This window comes from Mesoplodon bidens, assembly GCF_964165515.1.
Source record: "Mesoplodon bidens genome assembly, chromosome: 6".
NCBI lineage: Eukaryota > Metazoa > Chordata > Mammalia > Artiodactyla > Ziphiidae > Mesoplodon > Mesoplodon bidens.
This window is the reverse complement of record NC_138162.1, coordinates 73559516-73576303: the sequence shown is the minus strand read 5'-3', so window position 1 is coordinate 73576303 and position 16788 is coordinate 73559516. Positions and strand designations below refer to the sequence as shown.

Sequence of the window (16788 nt, the reverse complement as noted above, 5' to 3'; positions counted from 1 at the left end):
CTGAATTCAAGGGAAGTGACAGTGACACAGCTGTTGATTCTGATTTACTACCTCAATGGACTAAGCAATTAGAGTGATTTCTCCATTATTTGCTCAGATTATACAGCTCCTTTTTGCCTGGTTCCATCATAAAGACCCCATTCCATGACAAAACCAGGGTTACAATCTAAAGCTGATCTCCCCAGGACACATGATGGAGCAGGATCAGGCTGACCCAGACAGCCGGAGTCGCTGGAGTCCTCACCAGTGGTGGGTCAATGCACTGGGCTGCTGGTGGAAGTACTTGCTACAGGAACAACTAGAGGTAATTGCTATAAACTAAGTCCTTGCCTCAAGAACCTAAATACTCCCCACCTCAATTTATGATGTAGTTTGGGGCTTTCAGAAAAAAATAGCACCTGTCTCATTGTCACCTTTATAACAACTTGTATCCCAGCACACCTCCCACCAACACCTTCAACAAGTTTCGACAAGTGCAGCTGCATTGCTTGAGATGGGCCAAAAGGTCAGGGCCCTGAAACTTTGTCAGCTTGATTATCTAAAGCGACTGGAAAACACTCCATGTGTTTCAGAGAACAGATAGACTTTCCACTACACAAAAGCAGCTTTGTTTCTGTATATGTGACGCCTCCTAATTAGAATCAATGATTTTTTTATTGTCGTTCCTGATAAGCTTGTTTGCCTAGCTTCGTTTTCCTAAAACACTTTAAACGTTTCTAGGAAGGGTGAATGTCGGCAGAACACTGAGACAGGCCTTGAACCACGGCTGTGGTATTGCATGATGTTTACAATTTGTCATCCTTGGGGGTAATTTTGCAAGCTTAAACACACTAAAGGACATATTATATAGAGCCAGGCAATTTCATTTTGTTTGAATATATTTATGGAAACAGACCAAAAGTGTCCATAGAGGCACACTGTCATTTTTTCCTTTTGTGTGTGCCAGTTCATGACCAAAAGCAAGCATTCAGAGAATAGAAGAGCACTTATGACCACACTGTGTGTATCAAATAAGTTACTTTATGAACAGATGGGGAATATTGTGTTTCAGGGTCTTAGTAAAATAGCCCTTCACACCACATTTCTGTTCACGATGGTGTATCTCTCTGTGATTCATTTATGACCTTGCCCTTGATAATAAGCAGATCTCCCTCAAGGGTGAGTGCCTGTGGGACATGAAGACATCACACATCCTCATGACTTAGAAGGATGATGAGCAGTGGGGAATTATGCACCAAGAACATGTAATTTGGACAAGGTGGGAAAAACTGAGTAATTCACTTGAGATAACAAGAGTTTTCCCAGCAGTGGTGACTGTATGGCAATGGAATCCTTGGAGAGTAAATAAGAAAAAAATGGTTGGGCTGGGAAAGATTTAGTAAGTTGAAAAGCAAGTTATAGAAGCCAGCACTGATAAGAAAAAAGAAATGGTCTCTTACAAAACCACTTTGATGAGATAGGGTGGCCCACTCAAGAAAAACTCAAAGATCAAGATTTGAATGTTTCTTCTTTTCAAGGGGATACAGAGAACCAGGATAAGTAAGGGGTGAAGCAGGAGAGGGACCTCTAGTTGCTTGGTGAAGATACAATATTCTGTGTTTAAGGTCCTCCTGTGCACACATAAAGACCACATTTCCCAACCCCTCTTGCAGTTAGCTGGGGTCATGTGATTAAGTTCGGGCCAATGGGATGCAGGAAGAAGTGAAGCGTGTCATTTGCAGATCCAGCTTCCAAACCTTCTGCACAATCCTCAACATGCTCTTTCACCCTAGACTCAGATTGCAGAGCTATTAGATTGAAGGCTCCTGAGCCACTGTACAATCACAAGGAGCAAGCTGTATTACAACATGAATAAGAAACAAACCTTTATTGTACCAAGCCACTGAGATTTGGGGCTGTCTATTACAGAAGTTAGATTACCTTAACACACTCCAATAACGCTTCCTTGTTATCGTTTGCCTTTTCAAATATCATGTTATTGCTTAAGAGTATCTCTCATCTCATTTTTAAGCAAAATTATTTCAGAGACCTTTAAGAGCAATGGAAAAAATTAATTTGCTTTCAGATCAGAACACAGGATACCCAAGGAAAAAAATGGCTGGCAACATTTTCTGAGGTGTTGGAGGGAACGAACAAACTGTCCTTTTGCTTCCTAAAAGTTAACTCAAAAACTTTATTTGCTTATTTTTAACATTTTATTATGAAAAATTTCAAATCTTCTCACAAGTAGAAACAATAGAATAATAATAACCTCCATGTACCCATCCTGACTCCAAGAATATATGTATACACACATATATGTGTGTGTATATATATACACACACACACACACACACATATACATATACACAGATATAGATAGATCAGTTGATTGGTTAGTAAAAAGATAGAGATGTATGTATATATATTTGAGAGATACTACATGTTATTCTAATCATTGAGCCGGGTGCCATGGGTAGGACTCAAAGATGAATAATGATGTTGGAATATGTAGTTAAAAAGAAGAGAATATGAGTCTCAAGCTCCACAAATTACTTCACTCTGAGGGCTATGGTGAAGATTAAAGTAATCTAGTAGCTCAGAATTTATGACACCATTATTTTCTTTCCCTTTTCATTTCCTTAAATGAGTTTCTCTCTAAGGGAGAGGTTTAACACTTTCTTCCTAGTGAAAATAGCAACTATCCCTGAGAAGGCCAGTGCACTGAATCTTTTCTCAGTCATTCACTATTTATATGTATGAATTTTATCTTTGCTGAACTTTTTTCCCAAAAGCAAGCCTTGAATAGATGGAGGGAAAAAATAAGGAGCAAAAGCATGGGCCCTAAGGCAGCATGGAAATTCTGAGGGAAGGAGACAGTAAGAGTCACCACAAATGTAATGGAAGACAAATTTCCATTTCAGAATTTTTTTAAGGTGGGGTCCCCCATTTTCTCTTCATTACAACTGCTCTTCCACCTCCAAATCCATTCTCTTGGCTAACAAAGCACCAGTTGGTGGTTTCACGCTAGAAACTGACTGGGAATGGGAGACAGAGTGGCAGAAGAGAAAGAGTTTAGTTGTAGCAATATCTCTCATCAAAGGATGAGCTTTCCCAGCTTAAAACTTAAAGCATTTTCAAATAAGCATGCTAAAACACAAAAAAGAAATTGTTCTATAAATACAAGCCTGAGATGCTGCCTCGTAAATTTTAAGGACAAGACCAGTCAGATGCCTTATCTGGAGCACTCTGAACACTTAAGTCTACTGATGTTGGCTCCAGGCTGTGCTCTCTGGTCACACAGGCAAATGGCCCAACATTGGGAGGCTCAAGCCCCAGGTGAGGTGAGTGCTTCTAGAGCAGGAAGCTCAAGTAACAAAAGGCCAGTCTCTGCTTTCACTCTGCCTTCCCCCGTCTAAAGAGGCATTAGGCCCTAAGGTGTTCCAGATTGAATCACCAGGAATGGGTGCCATTTTGATGAGAATTTACTTAATGTGCACTCCTCTAACCATCTCAAACATTTAACTCTGCTCTGTATTAATTCAGTCTGAGAAGAAAAAAATTCCACAGTAAATCTTAGCAGTCAGAGGGTGGGGGGAAGTCTGGAAAGGGCTGACAAGCTCAACATGATGAGTACCAGTCCAACCTTTGCTTAACAGTACTTCACTACTTTACAGATTATAAAAGGAAATATTTAACGAATAGAAGGCTACTCATACACAGGATAATGTATGCAGCCTCTGTCCACATCTTAGTCATTCTACATAACTGCTCAAATAGCCTTTGGTCCCTAGTCTTCCTCGGGTTTTTAATTTTCTTTAAAGCCCACCACAGAAAATACTTTTACGTTTGTCTCCATTTATGTGGAGACAAACACTCCATTTATGTGTTTCTTATCATTTGGCATAAGAAAACTTTGTTTCATATTATAGCTGTCAAGAGATACATTTCAATGAAGAATGAAACTATAAACTTTAAGAGACAATGAGATGGTTTGGGGGACGTCAGAGTTTCATTTCACATGCACTGAAGCACTGTGCTTACTTCCTCAGTGATGCTGCCTCCTAAGACTTTTTTTGTTTTAACTGAATTTGCATTTGTATTAACTAGGTGTGTAATTCTTTCTAATTTTCAAAATATTATCCCTGTTTGATAGTAAAAGTCCTTTGTTATTGGCCCAAGGTGAATTTCCAGCCTCCCTTCACACTCCTACCTAGTCTTGGACCATCGAACTACCTAGGAACTGTTTCTTTCCTGGACTCTTTCACACCCCTGTGTTATCACATATTGTGGTGCTCCATTTGAGTGGCTTCCTTCCTTTTCTCTGCAAGAATCACTGTCTTCTTTCAAGATTCAGTCACCTCCTCTAAGACTCTACAGAACTGGAAGCTTCTTCCCCTGTTTTCCCATTAAAACAATCTGCATAGACCTATATCATAGCCCTTGTTTCATTACTGTGTAAATAACTATTTTCACAGCTGTCACTGCTAGAAGACTGTGATCTCCTCAAAAGAATGTCCCATTTATTTCCATACCTACTCACCCCCAGCTTCCAGGACAGGGCATGGCACATGGCTTGTACTCAGTGATCAAATGAATGAATGAGCATGCATTGATTGGTTGGACACATCAGTACAAATACTGTTTGGTTTTTTGTGTTTTTTTCTATTTTTTTGGCCACACCACGCGGCATGAGGGACCTTAATTCTCCGACCAGGGATCAAACCCATGGCCCCTGCAGTGGAAGCATGGTGTCTTAACCGCTGGACCGCCAGGGAAGTCCCTGCATATACTATTTGGGCAGGACAACTATACATCCTGGTTTTCCTAGGACAAGCCTGGTTTACACAGATATTCCAGGGAAAGAGAACCCCTTTCACTCTCAAAATTGTCCCAATTTGAACAATAAACTATATGCTCACCCTAAGTTTGGAGCACAGTGTAATTACTCATGCACATTGCCCCTGCCTGCCCAGAACTAGGTCATCTCATTTTCCAGTTTCTCAGTTACTTTTCAAATTAACCATTTTTTAAAGTCTTCAAAATTCAAAATTAATAGTTATTCTCTGTACTCAAATCCAGCAACCATAGACCAAGAAAATAAAAATAAAAATAAACACTGTGCTGCAAAATAAGAACAGACAGGTTTCATTCCATTTTCTCATCAAATTCCTATCTACACCAACCTCCCATATGAGCGATGACACCCACTAAACCAACCAATCTCCCCTCTGGTTGAGGCTGCCCACAGTTCAAGCCAAGGGGAAATCGAGTCTGCCCACCCAGGCTGTGTGTTTGCCAGCCACACATCCACCACCCAGGGTTACAACATTCATTGTCTTATTGATAGTCCAGAGGCCCTGACTCAGTAATTACAGTAGAAACTAATAAATCTGCCCAGAAAAAAAAAAAAAAAAAAACATCTCTTTTCCACATCTTTCTACCCAGAGCTTGAAGAAAACACTTCTGAAAGATCAAAGAGAATCAGACTACCTCTTTTATGGAAAAATAAATGTGGTCTTTCACTCTACATACTTGAATTCCATTTGGACTCAAAGATGTCAACACGAACACTCAGAGCAAACGTAATCAAGAAATATTCCAAAGGTCACAAAAGACATTTCTAATAAATCACCAAACTAATTTTCCACACTGATGGAGAATCAACTAAGAAAAGTATGTTTTAAAATCTACATATGAAGGATGCTCAACATCACTAATTATTAGAGAAATGCAAATCAAAACTACAATGAGGCATCACCTCACACCAGTTAGAATGGCCATCATCAAAATATCTACAAACAATAAATGCTGGAGAGGGTGTGGAGAAAAGGGAACCCTCTTGCACTGTTGGTGGGAATGTAAATTGATACAGCCACTATGGAGAACAGTATGGAGATTCCTTAAAAAACTAAAGATAGAACTACCATATGACCCAGCAATCCCACTACTGGGCATATACACTGAGAAAACCATAATTCAAAAAGAGTCATGTACTACAATGTTCCTTACAGCACTATTTACAGTAGCCAGGACATGGAAGCAACCTAAGTGTCCATCAACAGATGAATGGATAAAGAAGATGTGGTATATATATATACAATGGAATATTACTCGGCCATAAAAAGAAACGAAATTGAGTTATTTGTAGTGAGGTGGATGGACCTAGAGATTGTCATACAGAGGGAAGTAAGTCAGAGAGAGAAAAACAAATACTGTATGCTAACATATATATATGGAATCTATAAAAGAAAAAAAAGGTTCTGATGAACCTACTAGGGGCAGGACAGGAACAAAGACGTAGACGAAGACGTAGAGAATGGACTTGAGGACATGGGGAGGGGGAAGGGTAAGCTGGGACGAAGTGAGAGAATGGCATGGACATATATACACTACCACATGTAAAACAGAAAACTAGTGGGAAGCAGCCGCATAGCACAGGGAGATCACCTCGATGCTTTGTGTCCACCTAAAGGGGTGGGGTAGGGAGGGTGGGAGGGAGATGCAAGAGGGAGGGGATATGGGGATATATGTATACATATAGCTGATTCACTTTGTTATACAGTAGAAACTAACACACCATTGTAAAGCAATTATATTCCAATAAAGATAAAAAAATAAAAATAAAAATCAATCAAATAAAATCTACATATGAACAAACCTCAGGAGATCTGAAATATATTCCCTTAATCAGATCACTTAGGAAAAGATTACCATAATTTTTTGTAATTTTAAAAACATTATTTCAGGGCATGAAATTAGAGAAAAACCACAAAACAAATATGAACTAAAAGGAACATTAACTGTCATGTAGTTAATGATTTTGCTTAATGAGGGTAAAGCCTCAAGTATTCAGCCTCTTAAAGTTTCTCTCATTATCTATTGTTTTTCATTAATCCTAGAAGTGCCGGGCAAAGAAACACAAACCACAATTTGCTATGAAACGTTTGCCCAAATCTGCTATGAATTTATTTTCAAGACAAAGTTCATGAAAGGCCAGTTCCTCAGGTAAAGTGGAGTAAATGCCTTCTAAAGGGAAATAAAATTAAACCACTACCAAATGTAAGGTTTCTAAACTGTGTTTTGGGATGTAAAATCCAATTTGACAGACGCCTTATAAACTGTGGCCAATGCCCCATCTGATGAGAATTTCTGTGGTTTTGTTTTTACCTATACTAACGGGTTTGTAATTTATAGTGACATATATATGTCTACACTATGTTGGATATGTCTATACATAGATAAATATGGTGGCATCTCTTTCTTATGTAAAATCGATGGGAAATAAATCTTGTGATTTAGTTGTATCTTTTTTAAATCACTGAGTTTGCATTAAATACTTGACAGACTGATGCCTTGTGGGATACGATTTGGAAGCTACGCTCTCTCTGATCTTTACCAGATGTTTCACTGGTGGTGTTTCAGCCTCAAGAGACAAAGAGGATATTAATGTTAATTTTATTTATTTAATCACATCAGGCAGATTTGATAAAAGGGAAAATTCAATATTTTAGTAATTTACCAACTCTTCAGAAACATCCATAGTAGCAAAAATGTTTTGAAGATCATTTTATATTAAAAGCAGAAAGGCTGCATTGTAGTTGTTAGGGGAAACACTCTATTTTACCTTTAAAAATGGGAGCAATGTGACAGATTTGTCAGTTCCACTTTTAACTCTAGAGGCAAGGAGGTGGCAATGACATGCATTACTCAGCAGTCTCATCCCAACCTTTAACTGACTATTAATTGTAGAGAGAGAATACTCTGCATATGAAATGGACACTCAGTTGAAAGCCTTCTGCCACTACCAGTGCTGCTCTGTTATCTTCTTATCCCTTGTCTTGAATTTCATTCCAAGGGAACACGTAATTACCCTAATCATTGTCAGGACACCTATGATAATGAAAATGTACTTGCTACTAAACAGTGCCTCCCTACGCCTTAACTGAAATGACAAGGTAGGCTTTCATCTATCTAGAGTTCAGTGTCAGAATGTGGAAGCTTTTAGAGCCCTAGTTCTCACCCTTCTGCACTTTAGAATCATCTGGAAAGCTACACACCCCACCAATTACATCACAGACTCTGGGGGTAGGACCCAGTTTGTAGGTATTTTATAAATCTTTTCAGGCAATTCCAATGTCAGCCAAGGTGGAAAACCACCTCCTTGGAGTAAGTAGGCAATGGCCAAACAACTTTCTAGTCTTAGAAAAATCGCTTAATTTCCCTAGGCTTTTTTCTCCTATCTGAAAAACTGGTATGTGTGGAAGGGAGTTAAGAGTATTATACTCATTGATTTTCTTTTCTTTTCTTTTTAGATAAAAATATATATTTATAGTTATAAAATATTTCAAACAGGCAGCAAAACATAGAAAATATTATAAGATACCTATGACAGCTGTATTGCCACCACCAAACATTTTAATATTCTGCCATATTTGTTTCATTTCTCTCCCTCTTTGGAAAAAAGATAAAGCAAAATCCCTACATCCCGTATCTTCCTATTTCTTTCATCTCTAGAAGTATCCACTATCCGAAGGTTATCCTGCCTACATGATTTTATTGTTTAATCAAGTATTTATGTATCTACAACAACTGTATAATACTGCTTAGCATGTGTTTAAATATACATAAATTATATTATACTGTATATACCCTTTTGCATGTAATTGTTTCATTCAACATTGTTATCTATTTATCCATGTTGTTATCTATCAATCTATAAATATATCGATTTATATATAGCTTCTTAATTTTAAATTCCTTTATATTATTTCATTAGGAATAAACCACAGTTTGTTGACTTACCTTATCTATAGACAGATAGGTTATTTGTATTTTTTTAAAAAAACAGAGGCATGGGGACTTCCCTGGTGGCGCAGTGGTTAAGAATCCACCTGCCAATGCAAGGGACATGGGTTTGAGCCCTGGTCCGGGAAGATCCCACATGCTGCGGAGCAACTAAGCCCATGCACCACAACTACTGAGCCTGGGCTCTAGAGCCCACGAGCCACAACTACTGAGCCCAGGTGCCACAACTACTGAAGCCCGCATACCTAGAGCCCGTGCTCCGCGACAAGAGAAGCCACCACAATGAGAAGCCCGCGCGCCGCAACAAAGAGTAGCCCCCGCTTGCAGCAACCGAAGACCCAACGCAGCCAAAAATAAAATAAATAAATTTATTAAAAAAAAAAAAACAAAGGCATGTCTTCCTGCCACCAAGAGTTGCTCTAGGATAGATATTTAGACATGGTTTTGTTGGATATGCTCATCTTCATGTTTGCTAGATATTCTCAAAATTTTTTCCAAAGTGGTTACACTAATTTACTCTCACTAACAATGTTAAAACATTCCCTTCTCCATACCCTCCAATACTTGACATTATGAGAATTTATTAATTGTTGCCAATATGAAGATTGTGGAGTGATAACTAATAATTATGCTTAGATGATATTTTCCTGAAGTCCCTTCTAGTCAGGTAATTGTGGTCACCACATTAATGCCAAGTCTTATCAAAATAATAAAATAAAGGATGTGGGGAAAAAAAGCCTTCTTCCGTATTTTACAATGAATTTACTTTTCCTCAAGAAATGTCTTACATGGCTAAAGCTGGCCCATAACCCATAAATCAGGCCGTAAAAGAGGAATGGGGACATGGCCCCAGCTCTGTATTTATTTTCTTGTATTCCATAATCCAATGTTACTTAAAAAGCAAACGGCCCAATAGTCAAGCCAAAGCAAATACTATGCATTTTGCCAGGCAAAATGTCTGTGGAGAAATGAGTCAATTCATACAAGATTCAAAGCTGTCTTTGGTCAGTGACATTTTTGTGAAAATCTGTGGGTGGGTAAAAGTTTTACAAAATTCCTTTTTGCTATTGGATAAAATTCATCCAGGAAAAATAAGCAAAATTTAAGTGGCAATCCACATTCCCCCTAATTCCCTTATTAACACTCCCTAACCTTCCAGCCCAACTGCTTTCTTTTGTGCACAAAGGCCAGGATCAGTGTTTCTGATCCTGGCAACAGAACCCTGTCCCTCTGCTCACTCTGCCCTGATCAGATAGGCTTTCTCATGAGAAGTACTGGCAGACAGAGTGTGTCTGATCTCATTCAGAGCACACGTTCCTGGGAACGCTACCGAGGTGTTGCACACTCTTCAACTTAATGGCAAAAAGACCTACTATGGTAAAAACATTCTCAGTGTGCACTCAGTTGGAACACTTACTATGGCTACTGTTAGGGATGGTTAGTGTACATCTATAGTTTGGGGTTATTCTTTACATTGTCCATGAAACAGGGGTTTGGGAAAGAAACTAATTATAAGGCTCCATTACTTGCTCTGACTTGAGAATTTGAAACCTTACCATCTCAGAAAAACATAAAAGAATTCAGCAAAGTTATACCTGGGAATGCTCAAACGTTCTGATAATTCTGAGATTCATCAATGTTGAGGTTGGTCTAAGCTCAGGAAGGTCTCAATAGAATGATCTGGCACCTACTAATTGCTTTATTAGTAGACAGAAGTGAATGGACTCAGGTGTTTTTAATATAATATTGCCATATTCCAGTTTCTGATTTAACTGAGGTCCGTCTGTCTGCCTGCTGAGGCCTTTACTTCTCAAGGCCTTTGCCGACGGCTGGGAATATCTCTGTAATCAAGGCCAAGAGCGGAAAGAGAGCAGCTGGTTTGGCTCTCCACAGAAACAGTTAAGAATGAGATCTACAGAAGGGTGGAGTTGCTTGGGTGGGAAAGGGAAAAGAAACCATTCTCTCCTTCCAGTAAGTTAACCAAATAATAAATTAACAATCCTCCCCCAGTTCTGTCACCTAAAGTCCTGAGAGATCTGAATCTCAGAGTTCTGGGTAAGACTGAGGAGTTACAGTCAGAGACGCTGAGGATGTGTTCCCCCATGCATGAGATGGAATTTGGCATCAAGGGAGGACACCAGTGGCAGCCTCTTACTGTAAGCAGGCTGTCACTGAAGAGCCCTTTCACACATCCTCCTTTTCACATGACTTCCAGAAGCTCATTGTGCTGCCTGTAGTCATGGTCACCAAACACAATTGGGTCATCACATCTTTCTTGGGTCAGTAAGCTAAGTGAGTGAAAATGATGACTAACTCTAACTATGGTCCACAGAAAATTAATAGCAGTTAAACATACGTAAAACAGAAGTGGACAGGGTCTTATAATTTAAACTGCTCCTAGCCTTTGCAGCATGTGACACAGCCACAAAAACCCAAAGATCACTTCATGTCTCCAAAAGAAGAATGTGGTCATTTTACTTGGCAAGGATCTTGAGCTTTGAATCAACTACCATCAGTTTCTAAAAAAGTGAGAGATGAAACTGTTCAGTTTTAAGAGTTCTTTGTGTCTGGATTCCAAGAGTGTAAAGACTGGTTTTGCAAGAGGAAGAAAAATGCATCTTTTTCAGATGCGCATCCACATTAAGCACAATGCCTTCCCTCCATGGGCTACAACTTGAGAGGACTGCTAAGCTTTCAGAGCAAAATTATTTGCTGCCAGTTAGCTACAACCCTACAAATCAAGCAGATGACAGGCAGCAACATAACAGTTTTCACAAGACACGATGCTCATGATATGTACGTTTTATATCCCTGCTAAAAATATACAGTCCCAAGGCAAGAACTGCAGCATTAGTCAGCCCCTAAGAAACCCTGTTTTGTACAATACATTTGCACTATAACATGTGATTTGATGCTCTGTGGGTCTAGATTTGATATGCTATTAAATCTAGCAATCTAAATTTTGCAAAGATTCCATCTAGAAATGGGGAGTAGGCAGACTAGGGGAGAGAGAAAAATCACCTCCCATACCCATCTTGAATAATACCATGAAAAGCTATGCAGACGCCTGCAAACATTCACCTCTCAGCTTATTCTTTCACTGAAGTATTTCTATTTCTAATAGTCATCATGCACATAAGCAAAAGTCAACTTTATAAAGTTATACGCCTTTTCAAAATCTGGGGATAGTGGGAAAATAGGGAAATCCTTTTGTACAAAAATTAGTTTTGCAATGCAAAAAAAAATTTTTTTTTGGATAATTCAAGCTTATATGTTTATTTCAGTAAAGCCAAATCCAGCAAACTATTTTCAGCCAGGATTAGTCAGAACTAAAAGGCTGGACTGTTTTCCTTCAGAGACTGAATGTCTTTCTTGCCTGCAATAGGCCAGTGTGTTCCAAACAGAGTAAATGGAATTGCCTTCAATTGCTTGTCTCTTTCTGGCATTTTTAATGCAGAACCTTACAGACAGAGTAAGGTTTTGTTGGCTGGAATGTAATTATTCTTTTCAGTCATATAACCTGGCATTCTTACAATGTATGAGCTTCAAGTTTTCCTTAAGAAGAATCATAACATGGGGCATAATGTAAGGACAAGAAATGCAATTTCATTCCTCCAGAAATTCTTAAAACTCTTTCAAAAATACCTACGGGATGGTGAAAAAGCGCTTCTAATACTTGCCTTACAACTATCACCTGTTTGGTTTGCTTTTACATGAATCCGACAACTTGGCCAATCTATAATCAAGCATAAACATGGTAAACATGGCCCAGGTTCTTTATTATCAAGACATACTACAGAAAGAAGGGACTCTGGCTGGGGGAACCACCATCTAAATAAGTTCCTTTTCCAAATGATATATATTTTTACACATTTAGTGACCTGTAGCATATTCAATATCCAGGGAATACCTAAAATTCTCAGATTCTTAACTCTAAAAGAAATATTCCTGTCCATCTAAACTAATATAAAACATATGCTCTTCTTTTTCCAAGAGTTAAGCGAGCTGTCTGAGATTGTGCAAAGCCACCCTGGGATCCCAAGGGTGATGTCCTGCTTGTAAACCCTGAGGGTTTCTGTTAGGTGTGAAATGTTTGTGCAACCATCTAAGAGTCATGTTATTCAAAAACAGTAAATTCTGCCAAGAAACAGAGATAGTTCCAGGATTGACGTTGTGAAAGGGGGAAGTGGGGAGAAAGAGACACCATGCCCACTTCCTTCAACACCAAAGACACAGTTCCCTCTGGGTTCTTTCTCCTTATACATTTTCCACCAAACTCCCTCTCCTTAAAGTTCAGTGAGATCCAGTAAGACTCTGCTCCTGTGGTAACCCTGAGTGTTTTCATGCTGGCTATAAATCATTAACTAGTCTTACAACCTTGGAGGGTGCAGTGTGCAGGCGTGTGGGTGTATGCAGCAACATTTTTACTAGCCAAGTTGCTAAGTGTGAGTTCCTTTCCAAATATCAGAACCACCCCTCTAACCCTAACACTCACCCAGTTATTGGAGGGAAGGGAAAATCACTGAATATTTACTTTGGAAAATAGCTAAAGCTTGCTGGTGGTGCAGTGTGTGTTCCTCTGCCCTGCACATTTCAGCAACTTCAAGTTGGTGCCTGGTGGAAATCAATTTTCCAAGACTTTGGACAGTGTGGCAGTGTGAACCTCCCCTGATCATGTACATCTGCAGAAGAGAATCTAGAAGTGGAGATATACCCCAGCCACTAATAATTAAAGAAAACTTCCCCTTTCTCAGGCTGAAGAGGAGTCAAATCTCATGGATACCTAGACCCCTAGCATCCGAACTCCATAAAAGAAATGCCACCTAACTTGTGGCGGCATTTGTTAAACCACATACACCTTCAATGAACTCCCGTGGGCTTTAGGCAACTCACCGAACACTTGTTGGGCTTCTCCCCCGAGTGGACTCTCATGTGAATCAGCAGTTTATAGCGGGCATTGAATGGCTTGTACCTTCGAGGACAACCGGCCCAGAAACAAGTGAAGTCTTCCCCTTTGCGCTGATCTATGTGAACCTTCTCGATGTGCCGCACAAGTTCCTCCTGCTGGTCATACAAGGCGCTGCAGTCGATCCAGCGACAGCAGTGCTTGCCCCCAACGTCTTCCATCTCCCCATCCTCCTCCAGGGCGGCCTGAGGCAGGGCCAGCGGTTGGGTGTGGTGGACGAGCTCTGGGTGATGCAGGTGCGGGTGGGCGTGGTAGGGGGGAGGGGGGCCTTGGGGCGGAGGTGGCAGAGGAGGCAGAGGGGGTGCCGGGGGCAAGTCCAGGGCACCGCCCGGGAAGTCATCCAGGCGCTCTGTCTTTAGCAGGCCCACCGGCTGGCCGTCAGAGTCCAGCAGGCCATGCTGCACCACCATGTTGTTGACCAGGCTGGGCTGCAGGCCGCCGTGCTCCAGCTGTTGCATGCGCTCATACTCCGGCACGCTGTCCTCGTCGTAGGCTGGAAGAGCCAGGCCGCCACTGGCCACCCGCATGCCCTTCTGGCTGCTTGGCACCGAGCATGGCTGGGGAATACAACTGCCGCGCACCCCCAGGAAATGCCCATAGACCTCTGGCTGTGGGGACATGTTGGCCGGGGAAGACCTCGACCCGTTGATGTAGGCGACCAAGGACGTGGGCGAGGTGCGGATGATGGTATTGAAGTCTATCCCAATGCCATCGGACAATGGGGACAAGGACAGTGCTCTCTTCTTGGAGCGGGCCGAGTGGGACCTGGCCGAAGAGTGCCGGGGACTAGGGTAAGGAGAGTGGCTATTTTCCATCCCGAACAGGTAGGATGGCAATGAGTTAGAGACACTGTTGCTGGGCATGGCTGTCCCAGAAGGAAGGCTGAGGAGGTCCCCTAGATCAATGCCATTCTGAGAGCTGTGGTTGGAGGAGAGCGAAGGGAGAGCCCTGTAGCCGTGAGACCACTCTTGTTTCACGCTCAAGGCTGACTGACTTTCTGTCAGACTCAAAGTTGAGGATGCCAAAGACTCACGCGAAATAAGGGACCTGGAACAGCAGCCAGAAGGCAGGGGGAAAAAAAAAGACAAACATTTTAGCAGGATATGGATTGCCTAAGAGCGAAAAGAACATTGCATTGACAATCCCTTAAGTATTTCCCCTAATTACATTCTCGGCTAAACACACATTCTTTGGCTAAGATAAAACCCAAGGCTTTTAGTTCCAGGTAAATAACATTTTACCAAGAAGAACCATAAAAGCTAATGCTCACTGGAATAATAAAACAAAAAGATCTACTGTTATAAATAATCTTAATACTTTAAATGATAATAAATAGTCCTTGCTTTATTTTTAAATATCTTTTTGTAATACAGGGAAAACATCAGAGACCTAGGAATAATTATTGAAGCTTGTTATGGCAAACCAAATAAACAAGTATTTATTAAGCATCTACTGTGTGCAGCACACTACAAATAGGCATTGCAGAACACAAGTCTAAAGAGAGTCCCAGCCTTTGAATGAAATCTGTTTTGTGAGGTAAAACATAAACCTATGCTAAATTTGAAAAGAAAAAAAAAAAGTAAATCCTCAAAGTCATCCAGGGGACCTAATAATAATTTCACAAGTTTATTTCACTGATATTAAGGAATTTTAAATGTTTCTATAAAAGACAGCAATTCACACTATAAGTACTCAGTCACAACATCAAATTGCCCCAGAAATAAAATATATATAAAATACAGCTGTAATATATATGGGAGTGACAGCCTGAAATCAAGTCATATTTGGAATTATGCATATTTGGGCCGTGCAGGGTTTAATCACACCTGCTAGTTTTGGATCTTCCATGAACTGTTGTCCTTGAATCAGAGCAGATTTGGACTGAGAGCAAAGCATCTGCTTTAAGTACTTCACTTTTGCAACAATTCCTCTCCTGTCCTTCTTACCCTTTACAAAACATGCCTCACATGTCACAACAATTAGCTGAATAACAGAATGCTTTGTAATGTAGTCTGGCCACTTTAAAATTCATTTTGTTTTACTATGACATCATTGCCTTAAAAATCATTGAAGAGAAAAGCTATGCCCTTTGGATGGAAAATTTGTCACAAAGAGGCTGGACATAATTCATAATTCACTGTACTTCCAACTCAGAATAGTGTATATCAGAAAAACCTGACTTCTTTATATGTACTTGCACTGGCTTTCTACAGAGATCTTTTTTCTGACAAAAAATTTAAAATAAAATATTGTATAGAATGTCTATCTTCCCAGAATGAACCCATCTACTACTTCCAGCTGTTATACAGCAACCTGTTGCAAAAGAACTGAGGGAAAAATAGAAGCATTCTCATCCCATCTCTTCCTCTTACTTCTTTTCACAAAATGGAAGCCAGGAACACTGTTTCCTACAAGCATGAGAAATTAGCAAGAAAACATCTCGGCTCTGAAATGCCCAGTATAAGGTGGTAGATAACACCATTGTCGATGTGGTGAAGTAATGTTTACCGATGACAAACACAGCAGGAATTTACGTCCAGTTGCCCTTGACACAGATTTCTTTTCCTCTGCCCAGATCCTTATATTTGGACTGAAGTCCTTCTGCAAGCCCCAGAGTGGTTTCTGAACCATCTGTTTTTTAATTCCCCATGGACACTTTCAATTATTTTCCCAGCATACCTGCAGCTTGTAGCTCTCCCTGCAGAGCTCAGCTGAAGGCTCCTGGTGATAGGATGTCAAGGGCCTTTTGGTCCCTTCCCCAGGGAGATACAGAATTGCTTTCTGACCCAAGTCAGATCAGTAGTTGTGTCATATATGAGGCAAAAACAACTGACTTTGCTTTACACCCTAAGGTTGAGATGGTTTATATAACATTCTCAAATGGTGCATTTGCCTGGTCACTGTCATACTGGAGGATTTCAGATTTTCAAGCAGTGAATGGCAGGCAGAAAGTATTTTACCCATCTGTATATACTTTGCATTTGAAATTATATTATTTGGTTTGAGGGCTGCCTATAGTGAGACATGTTCATTTG

General features: G+C 40.3%; 1 protein-coding gene across 5 annotated transcripts in view; it reads right to left on the bottom strand.

Annotated features, from left to right (window-relative positions):
• The window catches only part of GLIS3 (GLIS family zinc finger 3), a 526603-nt gene that overhangs the window by 323790 nt on the left and 186025 nt on the right, over nt 1-16788 (bottom strand). For all 5 annotated transcript variants that reach the window (XM_081236440.1, XM_081236438.1, XM_081236439.1 and 2 more), the window contains one exon: nt 13681-14800. In XM_081236440.1, coding sequence (XP_081092566.1) covers nt 13681-14800 — 1120 coding nt within the window. The remainder of the gene's footprint in view (nt 1-13680; nt 14801-16788) is intronic.